The following is a 19734-nucleotide window of genomic DNA, read 5'->3' as shown; positions in this document are numbered from 1 at the left end:
AATCATAAAAAAGGAATCAAATCTCGCTAATTTAACAAGATTAATCGTGATCTTCGGGATCGTATTCTATTTATTAAAAATTAAATATTAATGCTAGATTAGTACCCGTGATAGAGCACTGATTGAAATTCTTTTTATTTCTATTATAATTTTAGAATAAAAGATAATTTATATAATTGATTTAAAGTTTTTAAGATCTTAATCTAGCATTAGTCGTGATCTTCGAAATCATATTTTATTCTAAAATTATAATATAAATAAAATGAATTTCAATCAGTGCTCTAGCATGGTCCTAATCTAGTTCATTAATAATATGTGTTCCATCATATGAGATGAGAATAACTCAATCAATCTAGGGAATATCCTGTAAAAAAGCAGAAGTTTTAGTAATTCATTAATATGTATTTTGGGGTAACGAGAGAAAAAGGTCCCTTCATACCTAATTCAGTTCATGTTTTTAATTGTTCTCAAACAAACAGCAACATGCATATGTCATGTGTCCAGTTACTGCGTCTGATTCACCAAATAAACAACATCATAATGATATAAATACATTTATCCCAATGGACTACTGTTTTATGCTATTTCATAGATTGTTTTTTATTTAAAACTCAATGAAAATAACTATAGTAGAGTAGAAAGATTATAACCACACTGAATTTTCTTCCAAATAATTAGGATAACACTTTTTTACATGTTTAGTCCATGACATAATCTCCAATATAGACGTAGTCATACTAAGCTTACATTACAAGTTTACTACTTAAATAAATAGAGAGGGAGATAGAGAGAGATGCAGCAGCCAGCAGAGTTTAAACTTTAAACATTGCTCAGTCGTCCATTTCTGCCGTCTCTCTTTGGGATTCTTAATGCTTACGAGTTATCTCATTACTTTTTGCATTTTTCTTTTAAGGAATTTGCTACTTGTTCCCAATTTTGTTATTGTTTTGTATTTTTTAGTATAACTAGCTGAAAAAAAAAAGGAATCTGATAAAGTCAACTTTTGTTTGGCACTGATTTAATAATGTTTATGGATCCATTATTATAACTTACACAGTTTCTTTGTGATTAAGAAAGCCACAAAAGAAATAGGATTAATTTGATATTATACATTTAGTCTTATTAGAAATTTAAAATCTATACTATCTAATTTCAAAAATATTTAAGATATACCATATACAGTATTGTTCCATTTTTTTTTTTTACCAAAATAGCTTACATAATTATTTACTTGAAAATACTGCAAAATTTTATCGTATATTACGAAAATTACATATTTTATTTTGCTTTCACTTTCTTTTTCTAGTTTCCAACCTAATCTTGTGATATGTTTTAGTTACTTTAGCATAAAATTTTTTGTCTGATTAAACTCCGGAGATGCACGCACTCCTAAAAAGAATGTTACCTGACCCCCTCCCCAGTCCCCACGACTATAGAAATTAAGGAGAATCCGTTGCTGTTGCCTCTGTTGTTTCTCCCATAGGTCTCCTAAAAAGCCTGGATGACAACAGCACACCTTTGTGTACTTACTTCTTCAACATCTAAACCTATCACCTCAAAAGTGTTCTCCAACCACATACTGTTTGTGGCATCATTGTAAAATCAAGTTTTGACGCACCCAATGAAATACCGCTCACAGACGATTCATACCTAAATTTGGCTTCAACGGGGCGCTACGAGTTTTACAGTTTACTTATCATGCTACTGTCACATGTTCATAAATATCTCGATCCCCTCTTAATGTTCTTAAATATGTACGGTTGGCATTTATGTAAAACTTATTATTAAGAAAAAGAACTCACATATCCCAATTGAATATATATATATATATATATATATATATTTTTTTTGTTTATATAGATAACTTTTGCCGCCTTCTTCCTCCTGTCATCTAAATTTGTTTCATATACACTGTATGATGGAAAACTACTGTACAAAAAGATCATAGACAGTAAAGTGTGTGGGTGTCCCAACACTTAAACACGTAAAATATTTAATTAGAGTCTATGTAATTTTAGATAGTTTAAACATTTACAATATAAAACATATAGAAGGATACGCGCTCCACGCGCTGACGAAATTTCTCTCCCGATAATGCGTTCCCTTTCTTTCAACCTTCACCTTCGCCGATCTAGGCGACGGCTCCCACCGGTTCCCATGACCAAAAAGAAACCTAAAAAGCCTCCCGGCGGTCTCCCCACTGGAACCGTTCCGTCTACGTCTCTTCTGACCAAATCCTCACCGCCTGTTTCCCCGAAATCAGCTGGGTCAGATCCGTCAGATCTCCGTCTTAAGGACCAACCTGAGCCCAATTTGGCCTCAGAAACGACAAATACCCGCGCTTCTGCCCAAGCCCCTTCAGTTGTACATGACGTGGTGAATCCAATCCCTAATTGCACTGTTGCAGCTACAAAAATCGTATCTTCGGTAACAGTACCAGCAAAGGAACTCGTACCACAAGATGGGTCTTCTCAGAGAGAGCAACGCCCAGTGGAGCAGGTTTCAATCCAGCCCAAGCAGATGCCTGTAAAAGCCTCTGTCGTATCAGACTCGCCCTGGAAGGACCTTCTAAAGGGCAACTCTATCAAAATGGAGAAAAAAGGTACTCCCTTCACTCTGGAATCTGGGGAGGTCTGTGATTGAAAAGAACAAAAAGGCGTGGGACAGCTTCATCCTTGGGAAGTTCTATGAAGAAGCACCTCCTCGTGGTGCGGTTCAGGTGATTGTCAATGGGATTTGGAGTCGACAGCGGAAAGATATCACAGTCTCGAAAATGGAGGGCAACTCCTTCCTGTTCAGAGTCCCATGTCCAAATATACGCCGGAGACTTCTTAGCCAAAGCCTCTGGCAAATTGACGGTCAGTCCATGTTCGTCGCCAAATGGTCCCCTAAGGTTCAACCATCCAAACCAGAATTATCAATGGTTCCAGTGTGGTTTGAATTCACGGGTGTCCCCTTGCAATTCTTTAACAGAGATGGGCTCCAACACATTGCTGGGCTTGTAGGTCATCCTGTGTGTCTTCACCCTCACACTCAGAACCTTATCAATGTTGAAGTTGCAAAAGTCTACACAGTAATAGACCCCCGTGAGCCGCTTCCTGAAGCCGTTAATGTCCGATTTGAGTCTGGTCAGATCAAAAGGATCCACGTTTCGAGTCCCTGGCTCCCCTCACTATGCAGTCATTGTAAGAAGGTTGGGCACACAGTCTCGCGTTGTTCGAAAGCACCACCTACCTGTAACTCTTGTGGTTCGGTGAAACACGAAACAACAGCCTGTCCTCGTGCTAAAAAAGAAAAAAGTCAAGGAAAACGTCCCATTCAAAGCCAACTCCCTTTGGTGGGTGCACCTGTCTCCAATGTCCCCATCAGCTATGTTCCTTCACTCAAGACCCAACCATTGGATGCTCATGAGGAAACCATACCATCGCAATTACACCAAGCGCAAGGCAGTCACCCAACTAAGAGAGGTGACAATCTCGTGGCTGAGGTAACTCGGGAACAAGCTTCCAATTCTAGGGAAAGGGGCTCTTTGAGTCAATCATTGGCTCCAAAAAACCCTTCAGTCTCTTTGGTCAGAAGGGCACAAGCTATTGGTTTTGATGATGGAGAGCTTTGTATTGACTTGCGGGAAAACCTGTTTACTCAACTATCTCCAAATCAAGCTGCAGTAGGTGATGCTTCTGATAGTGCTTCTGATAATCTCTCGGAGGAGGATGATAATCCAGAAGAAGAAGAAGATCGTTTTTTGAAAGTTATCTCCAAGAGAATGCAGAGAAAGAGCTTGCGACAGTTCAGGGCGGGAGGCCCTTTAAACCTCTAACAACCCCATTCCTTTATGGATATTTTTTGTTGGAATGTAAGAGGGTTTAATGATAAAATAAAGAGAAGAAGTTTTCGGAAATGGTTGAAGCTAAACCAACCGCTTTTTGGTGGGCTTATAGAGACCCATGTCAGCCAACAGAACTCGCAAGCTATAGTATCTCGCGGGTTCCCAGGCTGGAATTTTGAAGGGAATTACGAGTTTTCCGACCTCGGTAAGATATGGATCCTCTGGCATCCTAATGTACATGTATCTATCTTAAGCAAATCTTTGCAAATGATCACTTGCCTCCTTAAGTTACCATATGTTCCTCAGCGGATTGTCATCTCAGTTGTTTAAGCTTCCTCCACCTGTTGTGCATCGAGAAAGTTGTTATGGAATGAAATTATGGATCTAGCAGCTAGTACGACAGTTGCGAGCTTACCATGGGCTGTCATAGGAGACTTCAATCAAATTCTTTACCCCCATGAACACTCCACACCGCTCGTCAATCCATCTCAGCCTGGTATGCGTGATCTACAACAATGTCTTGACTTGACTGCTTTATGTGATCTTCCCTATTGCGGGAACACATACACTTGGACGAATAAGCACTCAATAGGTCTTGTTGCTAAAAAGCTAGACAGAATAGTTGTGAATGATCACTGGCGGACAGAGTTCCCTGACTCTCTGGCCGTATTTGGTGAGCCTGCATTCTCAGACCACAGCCCGGGATGCCTGTTTCTTGACTCTGCCAAACAAAAGTCTAAGAAGCCATTCAAGTTCTTATCACTACTGAATCAACATCCTGATTTCGCACCCTTATTCAAACTGTGGTGGGAGGCTCTCAGATTCGATGGGACCAAGATGTTTGCAATATCAAAGAAGCAGAAATTTTTAAAAGCGGTAATTCGTGAGTTTAGCAAGGAAAACTATTCGGGCATTGAGAAGAGGACTCAGGAGGCTTACGAAATGCTTCTACAGTGCCAACAAGACCTCCTTGCCGCTCCCTCTGAATCGTTGAGCTTCAAAGAAAGGGAAGCCCACAAAGCATGGTGCACTCTCGCACTGGCAGAAGAGTCGTTTCTAAGGCAGAAATCTAGAATTTGTTGGCTTGAAGAAGGGGACAAGAATTCTAGATTCTTTCATAGGGCGGTGCTCTCCAGACAATCCCAAAATGAAGTGATCTTCCTCATTGATGATTATGGCCAGGTGGTGGACACAAAGAAAGGTATTCAGGACCTTGCAATGGAGTTTTATAAAAAGCTGTTTGGAAACTTGAGATCCTCTTCAACAACTTCTGTTGCTGAACTCGCAGAACTCATCCCACAGCGGTGCTCCACCTCTGCCCTCCAGATCCTTAACGCACCTATCACACCAGTGGAAATTAAAAATGTTGTGTTCAACCTGCCCAGAAACAAAGCACCGGGTCCAGATGGTTACTGTGTAGAGTTTTTCATATCTCATTGGGAAACAGTAGGTGAGGAAGTCACAGAAGCAGTGCTTGAATTCTTCCAATCTGGAAAGTTGCTGAAGCAATGGAATGCAACTATACTTTCCTTGATCCCCAAGACTCCGAATGCTCAGAAAATTGGTGAGTTCAGGCCAATAGCTTGCTGCAACACCCTGTATAAGATTGTGTCCAAGATTTTAGCTAACAAGCTTAAAAAGGTGATCCCTGAGCTAATATCAAATAATCAGTCTGCGTTCATTCAAGGAAGACTTCTTGTGGAAAATGTCTTACTAGCTACAGAGCTGGTCCAAGGCTATAACCAGAAGAACATATCCGCAAGGGGAATGCTCAAGGTAGACCTCAGAAAAGCCTTTGACTCGGTACAGTGGGATTATCTCCTAAATGTCCTCACAGCAATGGCGTTTCCGGCTCAATTCATTGGTTTGATTGAACAGTGCATATCCACTGCAAGCTTCTCTCTATGCATCAATGGGGAATTATGTGGTTACTTCAGAGGGGAAAAGGGGCTGAGACAGGGGGATTCTATCTCCCCGTACCTCTTTGTACTGGCCATGGAAGGTTTCTCTCGGTTGTTATCGCAAGGCTACATCAACAATCAGATTGGACCTCATCCTAATGCCTCAACACCCCTGATCTCTCACCTTGCTTTTGCGGATGACATCATGGTATTTTTCGATGGTAAGCCAGACTCCCTTGAAAATATTTCTTCAGTCTTGCAGAAGTTTTCAGATGTCTCAGGTCTAACAATGAACAAGTCCAAGACCGACCTCTACCTAGCGGGTGTGAGCCACGCTGAAACCACTCAGATGAGTTCTCTTGGTTTCAACATTGGCTCACTCCCCATCAGATATCTCGGGCTTCCACTTATGCACAGAAGGCTCAGAATTGCGGAATATAGACCTCTGATTGAGAAGATCACACAACGCATCACCTCATGATCTGCCAGAGCTCTGTCTTATGCGGGTAGACTCCAACTCCTCTCCTCAGTGATATATGGAACCCTGAACTTCTGGATGTCTGCATTCATCTTGCCTAAGGGTTGTATAAAGAAGATAGAAAGCCTTTGTATAAATTTCTTGTGGGGTGGGGACGCGAACAGCAAAGGTATAGCAAGAGTCGCCTGGTGCAAACTTACTCTCCCTAAGCAAGAAGGTGGACTAGGGCTTCGAAGCTTAGCTCAGTGGAATAAGACTCTGTGTCTAAAATTGATCTGGAGACTACTTACAGCAACAGACTCTTTGTGGGCTATCTGGATGAGAAACACAAAAATAAAAGATGTCAGCTTCTGGTCCATTGATGCAAGAAAGACTACATCCTGGACATGGAAGACTCTTCTGAACCTCAGGCACATTGCAAGAAATTTCCTAAAGGCGAGACTGGGTAATGGCTTGACTCTTAGCTTCTGGTATGATTCCTGGACACCGTATGGCTCGCTACTTGAATATCTAGGTCCCACGGGTCCTGCACAAACGGGAATTCCAATCCATGCAAAAGTTGCGCAGGCTTGGTCTCTGATCGGGTGGAATCTCAGACCAGCAAGATCACCAAGGGCTGAAGAACTACATATTTTCTTACAACAATCAATGTTCCGCCTAACACTGATGAGCCAGACAGGTATTTCTGGGTATGCGGAACAGAGGAACTCTCAGTTTTCTCTACCAGAAAGTCATGGGAAATATTGAGACCAAGACAGGATCCACCTCATTGGACTGAACAGGTTTGGTTTAAAGGAGGTATTCCTCGACATGCTTTCATGATGTGGCTAACGCACCAGGATAGGCTACCAACTAGAGACAGATTGGTTAGATGGGGAATGCAAATTGAGCCTAACTGCTGCTTATGTGGGTTGTACCGAGAAACAAGAGAGCATATGTTCCTTCGGTGTGAAGTCAGCGAGGAAATTTGGTCTGCAGTGACTAGGAGACTTGGTTACAGGCCGTTTTCTTTTCACACTTGGGAAGCATTCACCGCCTGGCTGGATATAAACGATCGCATTGTGCCTCGAAGTTTGCGTCGTCTAGCAGCCCAAGTAACTCTGTACGCTATATGGAGGGAGCGAAACAACCGATTTCACAACAACTCTGCAACTGAGACTCAGATCTTGTTCAAAGGTCTGGACAGACAAATCAGAGATGCCATTCTAGCAAAAAAGAGGAGAAAGAACTTTAAGGATCTTCTTTTGGTCTGGTTAAAGTATGACTAGGTTCTCCTACTCATTTTCTCCAGCTTTTCCTCTCTTGTTTTTATTTTTTTTGGGCAAGGGATGGGATATGTATCAAGGCTTTTGTAATCTTTCTGCAACTTCAAGTTAATGAAAATTCACATAGTTATCAAAAAAAATATATATATAAAACATAAATTATATGATAGAAAAAATTGTATAACAACATATATTAAAAAAATAAAATTTAAACATGGTAAACTAAAAATTGACAGATATATATTTAGTTAATATCAAATAACATATGAACGTTTCTCTAGATGTATATAGATATTAAATTTATAAATATAAATTTACATAAATTAAATTTTTTAAAATATATATATTACAATAAATTTATGTGATTTTAGGCCGTCGTAACATCTGTCTAAACGTCATCTGAAAAAAAAGTCTAGCGTTTTGATGAGTTTGGACGATCATTTAAAACGCTTTTAAAACACTGTTAACAGTTATATAATCTTTTACTGTGATATTTTGATAATTTTTCTTTTTTGAAGAAAACGAGCAAAAAGCTCAAATTCTATGCATGTAATGAGTTGATGATTTACCATAAGAGTAAGACGATTGTTATTATTGTGTTATCAGTTATGTGTAATTATTTTTTGTTTATGTAATTAACATGTTATACTGTTTGGATTATGGCTTTGTTCCATATATCGTATCATCCATTAGTGTTTTTTTTTTCCTGAAATTTGCTTCATCATCCATTAGTTATGTTTGAAGCAAATTATACTCTTTTTTTTTCCAGCCGAAAGAGGTCATCATTATTTTATTATTTAAACATACCCTTTCATGCCAATGATGCAATGCAAAATCTATGAACAAGTGATGTTATCCCCAATATATTTAAATAAAAGTATAACAACATGATAATTAATAATGATTGTGATGTGTATCATGGCTACGTTTTGTTCTGGAGAATATAGTGCGACCGACGGGATCATGGATATTTGGGTGAATCTACACTCTACACACGCAATGTGAATTGAATCCTCGAATATTCTGGTTGTATATACCAAAGTCATAGTAAAATTTAAATTAAAATAATATGGAAAATTGTATGAAATATCTTCTATTTTTTATTGAAAGAAAGACTTTGTATGAGTAAATAAATCTATGATCTAATAATCGTCGGACTTTGTCTCCAACTTTCCAGCTAATATTAATAACATGGTATAAGATTATTTGTGTTATTTTGATTTTTGAAGTCTTTGATGGTGATGCAAAGTCTTGTAATATATACTGATTCATACATGTTAAGTATCTTATTGGTCAAATCTTACATGTCTCATTTTTGCATTATTCTTCTCCGGTTCTTCCTCTTCTTATCCCCCACTTTATATATTTTTAGGTTTCAATGTTTCATAGAGTTAACATCGTTAGACTATATCAACCATTTGTTATTTAATTAATTTCTCAAATTTTCGTCACTTAACTAACTTTTATGAAATTATGACATTTTCGTTTAACTAATCACTAATGAACTTTCTTTAACTTAACCTAAAAATATAAACGATTGAAGAATTCTCTGGTTTTTTTTTTTTTATTGGTTTAGTTTTGGATCATATAATTTGAGTATAACCGATTTCTTAATCCAATATTTCCAATTATATAGTTATCCCTGACTTTCAGCGTTCCATTTTCCACAAATACATTGATGTTCGTTTGCTTCTCGCTGGATCTAGCGACAACGATCAACGACCAGCGAAAAATTACAGCAACAACATATGTAGTTCGTTTGCATGTTGTTAGCAACTATAGTGACTGTCACTGGAAATTGTCACTGAATTATTCGTTTGCCTGTTGCTGCGACTAATTATTATATATATTTTTTAAATTAATAAAATTTAACTTTGATAATTTATATTTTTAAATAAAATGTAAATTACGTATACACTATGAAAATAAATTAAAAACGTATTTTAAATGATTAATTTGAATTTTTATTTTTAATTTATTAACTTCAATATTATTAAATTTACTTTGGTTATAATTAATTAATTTATTTAAATATATTCAAATTAAATTTTTTATTTCTTTATTTTATTTAGTTTAATTTTAATAAATATATGTAGTTATATTTTTATTTTATTTAGTTTAATTTTAATAAATATATGTAGTTATATTTTTATTTAATTAAGTTTAATTTTGATCATATTTAATTTATCAATTGTCAGTAGATCTAACGACTAGTCACAGCGATGATGATCACTGAATTATTAACAATTAAAAATTAGGGTTGCTGATCGCTGGCAATAGTTGTTGTGACTGGTCGCTAAATTAGTGACAGACAAACGAATAACTTTTAATCGTTGTTGCTGGTTTCTGTCGCTGACAACCGGCAAATGAACAGGTACTTACAAATAAAACAAAGAAATGTGGGAATGAATGATATTGGTAGGTAAATAATACTATGTGGCCAGACACTACGAAGTTTATTAACGGGCTCTCTAAGCCCATGAAATGGATAATAAAAGCCTGCAAGTGATTTTGATAACTATATTGAGAAACTAAAACACCTTGCTTGCATGTTCACTTGGAAAAACTCCTTGGCATTGAAGGTACATAGACTGTTGCTGGTAGAACATATTTAGCTGTTGGAATAGAAGTTCTTGGAACTTATGCTGTATTATAAATGAGAACATGAGCATAAACTATGAGTCTATGAGTATGTTAGAGCTAACCAATTGGCCCAATACAGGAGAGAGCGTCTATTTTACAACAAACCAAACCGATCAGATAAAAACGTTTAGTTTCAGTCTCTGTTGGCAACTATTTAGCGAGTGTGTGGTGGAACAATTTGCTTTGTTCACTTCTGTTGATGTCCCTTTTGGTCACAATTAGTATGTTTAGTTCGGTCAAAGGAGGGTCGAAGTTCTCTTTTATTTTATTGGTGCCGAGACACAAAAGATGAATTATAACACGACTTAGACAAGTTACAAATGTAAACGAGGAAGATAGACGAGCTGTTATCTCGTCGATTCTCGAGCCGTAGACTCTTAAACCGTTGACTTCTGTTTGGACGAGCTGGAGCTCTTGTACTTGCTATTCCTTTTCTCTTGCCTTTTTCACGATCCCTTTTTATGCAGGCCGTACGCTTGCATTTATAGGGAATCGTGTCGGTTCGTCTATGTAAAAGACCATAATACCCTTCCTTCCTTTGGAGGTTTATTATGGGCTTTTCCTGGGCCAGACCTCTTGTTTGGGGTGTGGATCTACCCCCAACAGTAGTCCCCCCCCTTTCGCCTTTAGTTCGCAGTCTTCAGGCGAAGAACAATCATGAGAAGATGAAGGGTCGTTCCTCGATTGTCGAGGTAATGAGTCAGACGAAGATTCAGAACTCGAAAAGTCGCGCGTGAGAAAATGGTTTTCGATGCTCGGGGTCGAATCGTTGTGTACTGTGCTTCGTCGTGCGTGACGTCCGGAAGTTGTACCGTCGCAAAGCGCGTGCTGCAATGATTACACTTCTGGATTCTTCTTTTCTCTCCTATAAATACTATCCTCCTTCCTCATTATTTCCTTATCAAGTTCTGGTGCTTCTCATCGATCAGGTACTCTCCTCTACTATTATCTCGTCGTTTATTGTGCTTGCCTTTTTTTTCGTTATGAGCTCTCGATCTGTGTCCTCCGACCCTTCCGCCGGGAGTCATCTTCGGCAAGTCACCTCCGGATCCAAAGGTTCGATTTGGTCTGCTCGCCGTATGGCTCGTTCTCGGAATTCTTTTGACTTGTCGACGGTGGATACTGACGTCGCTCATCGTGAAGAAGCCCAGCGTCGCTTGTTTTCTGAGACGGCCGTTTCCAGTTCGTCGGGGCTTCCCTGTAGGATTCCCTCGTTAATTGACGAGTCTTTATCTGACGACCCATCTTCCTCTGACCAAAGTGACGCCCCTTTGCCAACTTCGAATTTATTCTCTCACATGCGTCAGTCGACGTTAAAGAAAGACGATGCTAAAGCAGCAGTTCGTATCGGGAAGTTGGCCGTTGAACCTGACATTGTGATCCCGACTCCGGCTCAACATCCTTGGGACGCCCCTCCGGGGTTTATATGTCTTTCGGAAAAATACTTTATCGAATGTGGGCTCACGTTCCCTCTCCCCTCCTTTTTAATGACGTATTTCGCTCGACGTGAGGCAGCCATTTCTCAATTTGCTCCGGCGACCTTTCGAAACGCCATCGGTCTTTCGATCATGGCCGAGGCCGCAAACATCAAGCTTACTTGCGACCATTTGGAGGAGCTGACGTGTCTGAACCCGACGAATCGAACAAAGACTCCGGGGCTATATTACGTGGCTTCGTCGAAGAAGATGACTCTCGTCAAAGGCGCCAAGGGGAAAACATATAACTGGAAAGACTCGTATTTTTTCCTAAAAGTTGTTCCGGGGGTTCTTGAGGATCCGGCTATTCCTTGGTTTTCTGGGTGGAACCCTTCACCCGGTAGCCGACCGTTCGTGCTTGATTACTTCTGTATCTCGCTTACAGTGTTTGGTTTTGCTGACTACTTTTTTTTTTTTTTTGGGTAGTTGTTATACCGAGGTGCTTGCTCCCGTACCCTTCCTCCTTCCGAGCTGAAATCGACGCGATCAAGGTCTTCTGTCCTTACGTTTGGCCAGGCACCGAATCAGAAAAAGGTCGTCAAAAAAAAAGGCACCAGGTCCCCGGAAAAAGAAAGGTAATCTTTATGATTGAACCCAGTTTGTTGTCTTCGAGTTGAAATTAATTTCATCATTCGTCATTTTAGCCGACACTATGGGTAAGTTGAATTTGAATGTTCCCAACGCATCCGCTCGTTACCGTCGGGCATCGGACCCGTCTTCCGTTCCTCGTCTGACTCCTCAACTGGATGCTCATCGTACTATCTCGTCCTCTGATGCTGGTTCGGCTAAGAAGGTCCCTTCTCGGTCACGTCAGTCGCCCGATCCTCCGACGAAGCAGCATTCGCAGCCCCTTCCTTCAACTCGTCGCCCTGAATCTACCGAAGCGTTTCTGGGGAAGAGGGCGGGCGAATCGTCCGGCCGTGATACTGAGGACGCAAGAGGTCTTCAAAAGAGGAAATACGACACTGGCCAGAGGCGACCTGATCCGTCGAAGAAACAGAACTTCGGCTGGAGTTTCGCTCATACTTCTGAGGCTCGTCCTTTCCCAGATGACTCCCCTGCTTGCTCCGAACTTTTTCGGAAGATTCACTTCAGGTCTGGTCGTTTACTTCCTGTCGAAAAGACGAGGGAAGTGCATGCAATTGCAGATGTGGCTCAAGCTTCCTTTGAGGTTTGTTCTCTCTTTTTTTTTTTTTTTTTTTTTTTTTTTTTTTTTTTTGGGTCCTTATCCTCTCCTTCCTTTCTTTGTTCTTTTTTTTTTGAAACAGCTTATTGCCCGAACCAACCGTTTAACCTCGCGCTACGAGCGTCGCATTCGTGACCTGGAGGGTGATCGCTCAGGAGCGTCAACCTCCTCGGAGAGGATTGAACGCCTCGAGGCTCAGCTAGGGGAGGCTGTTCGATCTAATCAGAGGCTCAGCGATGAGGCATCGAAATTTGAGAGCCAGCGGCGCAAATGGATCACGGAGCGGAATGAACCAGCTGAAGAGTGAAGTTGAAGATCTCGATCACCCAGACATCACAGATGCTGATTTCGACGTGTCCAGTATTTATGCCAAGCCCCTTCCTCCGGTTCCAGAGTGGGTCGCTTCTCCCATTAGCGGCGATGCTGAAGGTGGTAACGATGAGAGGGAAGAAGGCAGGTCTGAGGGCGGGGAGCTCGAAGGTAATGGGGGTGAGGAGCAGGGGCAGAACGACGGTCATCCTATGGATGGAACCGAAGAGCAGATCGTCGACCATTCTACCGACGGGCTACCCCGTCCTTTGACTCCTGGTTGTTAGTCGCCGACTGCTGACTTGGCGTCATGATTGCTCTATTTATCTTAGTTGCCGTGTTGAGGGGTCGGCTCCCTAACATTATCCTATTCTCTGCCGTGTTTAGGGGTCGGCTCCCTGGAAGAATTCTATTCTCACCCTTGGGGCATTTATTGAGGGTTTCATTTAATGCTCCCTTGTTTTAAACATTGCTTACCGGTCATTGAATGCCTTTTCTGTTTTTTTTTTTTTGAAACTTGCGTCTGTTCATTGAATGTCTTTTTTCTTTGAAACTTGCGCCCATTGGGACTCGTGCTTTTCGTTCTATAAATAGGCTCTGCTTTTTACTCCAGTTTTGTCTTCTTTGGTGAGTGTTTTGCTTTTGTAGGGAGGAGAAAATTATTCCGATGACAGTGACAACTAGAGCGGCGTGGTTGCGCAGAGCGCGAGAACAGCTCGGTGTTAGGTCCGATGAGGTGATACAGTCGGAACTCAACTACTATAACGCTCGCATCCAGCGGCTAAGAGCTTACATTATCGCCACCCGTCGTTCGTTCGAACGTTATTACGACTTCTGTCGTGTGGACGGGACAGTGGAATATCTTGAAGCGCTGATTGACGAAAGGTTTTTCGTCTCAAAGTGGCGATGGGATCGGTTGCTAGACGAGCGTACCCGGCGCGAGGACTTCTTTGCAGAAGTGGTGATTCCTACACTCAAGCAGGGCGACCTTGATTCCCTAGGTCGAAGGCCGTTCGAAGAACGGGAGGAGATCGAGGCCTGCCGAGCTCGTATCGACGTGCTTCGTTGTTACATTACGCAACTGGAGAGCACAAGTCACTACTTTAGTGAGAGTAGTCGCGTCGAGGGGATTCGTGCATACCTCGAGGATATGATTGGACGAGGCGCGACTGTTCCGATGGACCTGTTGAACGACTCTAGCGTGCCGTCATTGGCAGATCGTAATTGGCGGGCTAGAGTTTAATGAGCCTTCCAACGCCGATCTCGGAGTTGAATGACTCATTTTTTCCCTTTTTTTTTTGTTTTTGTGCCGTAATGGGGTCGGCACCCGCATCAGACTTGTCACCCTGCCCCTTTTTTTAATAAAGTCAATTTTTTTTTTTTTAGTTGAAGTGCTACTTTTGAAAGTGCGACTCGCGATGGTCGGCTTATCTCTGTTATGCGAGTTATGACTCGGCTTTATATAACTAGGGGCGACCGTCAATAGTCGGCTTATCCTTTTGTGCGAGTTGCGACTCGCCTTAAAATAATACGTCGGAACATCGGGTCATTACCGGGCCAGGATAACAACTAATAGAACTTGCAAACGACGATTCATTCTTATGAGAAAGAAGTTTTATATTATTGGCGGCTGTGTCCCGTAAAACGGGACTGCCTACGTACCCTCCGATCAGGAGGGATCAAGCCGATCGTATTTCACATTTACATGCTTATTCAAACTATAGAAAGGACGAGCTGGACGTAGCCGAGCTCCCTTGATGATTTTTTTTTTTTTTTTAGTAGTAGTAGCGCTTGAGATGCATCGAATTCCAAGACCTCGGCACTGGTTCGCCGCCCATTGTTAAGAGTTCGTACACGCCGGGATGGACGGCCTTGGATACTAGATATGGACCTTCCCAATTGGCCCCCATTTTTCCGGCATCCGGTTCGGCAGTATTTTCAAAGACCTTACGGAGGACGAGATCCCCTTTGTCGAAATGCCGATTATGGACTTTCTTGTTGTAATACTTGGTTGCGGCGAGTTGATAGTTCTAGATTCATAGGAGTGTCTTGTCTCGTTCTTCCTCCAACTCGTTGAGTCTATCTATGAGCATCTGGCTGTTGAGTGCAGTGTTTTGGACGAACATCGTTCGTCGAAGGCTCGAACTGCCGACCTCAGCGGGTGCCATTGCTTCCATCCCGTAGGCTAGGGAAAATGGGGTTTGGTTAGTGGACGTCCTCGGGGTTGTGCGGTAAGACCAGAGTACTCCGTCAAGCTCGTCGGCCCAGGCACCTTTCTTGGCATCCAACCTTTTTCTCAGGCCGTCGAGTATGGTCTTGTTCGTAGCCTCGGCCTGGCCGTTCCCTTGCGGATACCTTGGCGTTGACTTGCTTAGTTTAATACGCCATCTTACATAAAAAATTTTGAATTGCAGAGAGATGAACTGCGATCCGTTATTGGTGACTATTTCATATGGGAGACCATGGCGACAGATTATATATTTCCAGACAAAAAGTTGGACGTCCCTGGCTTTGATGTTTGCGTAGGACTCGGCCTCGACCCATTTGGTGAAATAATCGGTGAGGACGAGTATATATAGCTTTTGTCTAGAAGTTGGTTGTGGGCCAATGATGTCCTTCGCCCAGCGCATGAAAGGGTAAGGAGCTACTCCGGCTCGCAGGAGTTCGGTCGGCTGGTGAATAATGGGGGCGTGTCGCTGGCATTTTTCACACTTGGCGACGAACTTTTCGCAATCAGATATCATCGTTGGCCAATAATGACCATGCTTCTTGATTCGTAGTGCTAAGGCTCGGCCACCTGAATGATTTCCTCCAGCTCCTTCGTGAGTCTCCATCATGACGCGCTCGGTCTCATGGCCGTGTATGCAAAGCAGAAGGGCTCCCAACGCTGTCCATCGAAGCAGATGATCTTTCATCAAGGTGTAGCGAGCGGCCTTGGCCTTTAATCTCCGTCTAGCCCATTTGTCTGTTGGCACGTCACCATCAGCAAGATATGCACGGATTTCGACTCGCCAATCTGTCGCGTCGATGTCAGATGCAGGTTCGCATCCTCGGCGTGACCTCATTGTTCGATAAGTGGTTCTGATTTTGTTGGGCTGGTGGAGTGTGAGGCAGGTCTCGGCGTGTGTTTCACTTATGCTCGGCGTATCGATACCTTCTACTGGGATGATTCGTCGAAGATCAGGATTTGATGTCGAGGCGAGTGCTGCTAAAGCATCGGCCGGAGCATTGTCTCCTCTGGGGATTTTGATGAGCTCGAACTCGTCAAAGCGCTTTGACAAAATCCTAACGACGTCAAGGTAGGCGGCCATAGGTTCGCTTTTGGTGTCGTACTCGCTGCTGAACTGGTTAGCGACGAGCTGAGAATCGCAAAAAGCTCGTATCCGCTTTATTTGCATCCCGTTGGTGAGCCTAAGCCCAGCGATGAGTGCATCGTACTCGGCGACGTTGTTGGTTGCTTGGAATCGGAGACGGAAGGACTGTTCCAAAATTTCTCCGGTTGGTGAAGTTAATCGAATCCATGTCCCTGACCCAAGATGAGAGGATGCTCCGTTGACATGTAGGGTCCATCGGTCGTCGGACGGATCAGTGGGTGTTGGTTCGGCTTCTCCAAACGGTAGTTCGATTAAAAAGTCGGCGAGTAATTGGGACTTGGCAGCCGGACGAGTTTGGTACTCGATGTCGTACTCGCTGAGTTTGATTGCCCACTTTGTCAGCCGACCGGACTGGCTCGGGCTGTGCAGTATGGATCGCAAAGGTTGATTGGATAAGACAGCGATAGTGTGGGACTGAAAGTACGGCCGGAGCTTTCTTGCAGATGTGACGACTGCTAGGGCGACTTTTTCGACTGTTGGATAGCGGGTTTCTGCGTCGTTGAGTGACTTGCTTATGTAGAAGATTGGTCGTTGCTCTCCTCGATCATCTTTAACGAGTACGCCACTGAGTGCCGACTCAGAGACCGCGACATAAAGAAATAAGACTCCGCCGAGTTCTGGTTTTGCCAAGATTGGTGGAGTCGATAAATAATTTTTTAGCTCGTTGAACGCGCTGTGACAGGCTTCGGTCCATTCGAACTTGCCTTTAGTTTTGAGGAGCTGATAGAATGGTAGGCACTTGTCAGTTGACCTGGATATAAAACGATTCAAAGCAGCGATCCGTGCAGTTAATCGTTGCACTTCTCTTGCATTCTTTGGTAAAGGCAAATTAATGATCGCTTTAATTTGTTTCAGGTTTGCTTCGATGCCTCGTCTGGTTACCAGGTATCCAAGAAATTCGCCGGACTTAACTGCAAACGTGCACTTGGCCGGATTCAGCTTCATCCCATACTTGTTTAGGGTATCGAAACACTGTCGCAGATGAGTGATATGATCCTTTGCGTGTTGTGATTTTACGAGCATGTCATCGATATAGACTTTCATTTTCCAGCCGAGTTGTTCGGCAAACATTTTATTGACTAGTCGCTGATACGTTGCTCCGGCGTTTTTCAGGCTGAAAGGCATAACCTTATAACAGTAGGTCCCTCTATCTGTGATGAACGACGTTTTTTCCTGGTCGTCTTTGTGCATTAGAATCTGGTTGTAACCAGAGAAGGCGTCCATAAAGGTTAACAGCTCGTTGCCTGCGGTTGCCTCGACGAGTTGATCAATCCTTGGTAATGGGAAACTATCCTTTGGGCAAGCCTTATTAAGATCGGTAAAATCTATGCAGACTCGCCACTTTCCGTTCTTCTTTTTGACGACCACCGGGTTAGCTAACCACTCAGGATATTTTACTTCTAGGATTGACCCGGCGCCAAGGAGTTTGTCAACTTCGTCGTTCACTGCTTGTGATCGTTCGGGCCCTAACTTGCGCCGTTTCTGCTTGACTGGCTTATGTGTTGGGTCGGCATTGAGTTCGTGGGTCGTGACGCTTGGGTCGATCCCCTTCATATCAGTCACGCTCCATGCAAACGTCGAGATGTTGGTTTTGAAGAAGAGTATCAACTCATTTCGCATGGCGGATGTTATCTCTGTGCCGATATTCACACATCGTTTTTTGTCGTTCTCGTCGAGGCTCACCTCTTCGACCGCGGCAATTCCTTGTTGGACAGCAGTTCGCTTTCCGTCTGTCGGCGACGTGCTGTCATCGCCGACCCGCTGCTTTGATTGCTATAACTTCTTTCCGGTGCGAATCTTATGCTCGATCAGGAAGCAGGCCCGCGCGGTTTGCTGATTGCCACGCAGCGTGTACACTCCTTTTGAAGTCGGGAACTTAACACACTGATGATACGTCGACGGGACGGCTTTCATCTTGTGGAGCCATGGGGTTCCAAGGATAACGTTATAGATCGTCGGCTTGTCAATAACCGCGAACCTGAAGTATCTGACTATCCCTCCAACAAAGATCAGTAAGGTGATGGTGCCAACGGACATAAGGTGATCCCCGTCGAAGCCCGTCAGAGAGTGACATTCTGGCATAATGTCGCGTTCGCCGACTTCCATTTTTGCCAAGACGTCTCTGAAGATGACGTTGACCGAGCTTCCGGTGTCGATCAATATTCTTGTTACTTCGCTTTCACCGATTAAGAGCTCGACGACCAGTGGATCGTTATGCGGCAAATCCAAACCTTCTAGATCTCGTCCGTCAAAAGTGATTGGCATGCTTTCAGCCTTGAACCTTGACGGCCAGGATTTCGTCATTTCGGCCTTCTTGGTATAATCCCTGATCGCTCTGACCGAATCATTGCATCCGGCTAGTCCGCCCATTATCATGTTGATTCGTCTTATCGTTGGGGGACGTTGGTCGGGCTTGCGATCTATATGTGGTCGTTTTTCATGACCACTTTCTTCGCATCGCTCAGCGAGTAGATTTTGAATTTCCATCTCGTCTTCACTTTGGTCGGCAAGTATCTTGGAATCTTTGACAAATTTCCGAGCGATATTTTCAGCGCGTTTGACATCGCTTCGGCCAGGTCGGGCTGTCTTGCTTCTGTCGGGTTCGACGACTATCGTCCCTTTCTTGTATCGTTCCATTAAGACTCTTTGGAGGTAATGACATTCTTCAGTCGTATGGGTGGTACTTTGATGGTAGTCGCAATACGGGGTTGCACTATTCTCGCCTCCCTTTTTCCGGATGTACTTGTTTTCGCCGATTGCAAAGGTTCGACGAGTTCGGTCCTGGTTTCTGTTGAAATGTTGGCGAGGCTCAACGTGCTCGACTTTCGGATGCATGGCTACGGGTTGTTTAGTCATCGGTCCAGTTTCTGAGGAGTGCTTCTTGGCATTGATAGCTTTTTCTTCCTCGAGCCCGATGTGTTTTGCTGCTCGGAGTAATGCATCAGCGACGGTCTCTATATGTGTTAAAGACAGTTCTTCCTTGAATCGTGACTCGTACCAAAGCGCATTTCGAAGTGCGACGATAGCGGCAGCGTCCGGAATTGAAATGTTTACGTAGATTTCTTTGAATCATCCAATAAATGACCAGATCGATTCGTCCTTATGCTGAGTCAGGGCGTATAAGTCGGCGTGGGAGTTCTTATCCTCAATCAAAACAGAGAACTGCTTCAAAAACTCAGCTATTAGCTCCTTTATACTGTCGATTGATCCGGATGGGAGTCTTGAAAACCAGCTCAGGGCAGTTCCCGTTAGGTGCTCGGCGAAGACTTGGCAA

The 19734-nt window shown here is 42.9% G+C and overlaps 3 protein-coding genes across 3 annotated transcripts; 2 read left to right on the top strand and 1 right to left on the bottom strand.

The window, feature by feature from the left end:
- Positions 1-2680: 2680 nt before the first annotated feature.
- On the top strand, positions 2681-3820 carry LOC147933243 (uncharacterized). Its single transcript, XM_087477350.1, has one exon. It carries the CDS (start codon positions 2774-2776, stop codon positions 3818-3820), a length of 1047 nt encoding a protein of 348 aa, XP_087333476.1. The 5' UTR covers positions 2681-2773.
- Positions 3821-7029: 3209 nt separating this feature from the next.
- Positions 7030-7476, top strand: LOC147933242 (uncharacterized). The gene has a single exon (XM_087477349.1). The coding sequence runs from the start codon at positions 7030-7032 to the stop codon at positions 7474-7476; it is 447 nt and encodes a 148-aa protein (XP_087333475.1).
- Positions 7477-18233: 10757 nt separating this feature from the next.
- On the bottom strand, positions 18234-19295 carry LOC147933241 (uncharacterized). The gene has a single exon (XM_087477348.1). The coding sequence runs from the start codon at positions 19293-19295 to the stop codon at positions 18234-18236; it is 1062 nt and encodes a 353-aa protein (XP_087333474.1).
- Positions 19296-19734: the final 439 nt, after the last annotated feature.

This window comes from Camelina sativa, chromosome 12, assembly GCF_030686135.1.
Source record: "Camelina sativa cultivar CO46 ecotype springtype chromosome 12, ASM3068613v1".
Lineage (NCBI taxonomy): Eukaryota > Viridiplantae > Streptophyta > Magnoliopsida > Brassicales > Brassicaceae > Camelina > Camelina sativa.
Note: the sequence above shows the minus strand (reverse complement) of the source record. Positions and strands in the feature narration are given on the sequence as shown.

Excerpts from the sequence above, each read along its gene's own strand:
- LOC147933243 (XM_087477350.1), top strand. The coding sequence starts at position 2,774 with ATGGAGGGCAACTCCTTCCTGTTCAGAGTCCCATGTCCAAATATACGC.
- LOC147933242 (XM_087477349.1), top strand. The coding sequence starts at position 7,030 with ATGTGGCTAACGCACCAGGATAGGCTACCAACTAGAGACAGATTGGTT.
- LOC147933241 (XM_087477348.1), bottom strand. The coding sequence starts at position 19,295 with ATGCATCCGAAAGTCGAGCACGTTGAGCCTCGCCAACATTTCAACAGA.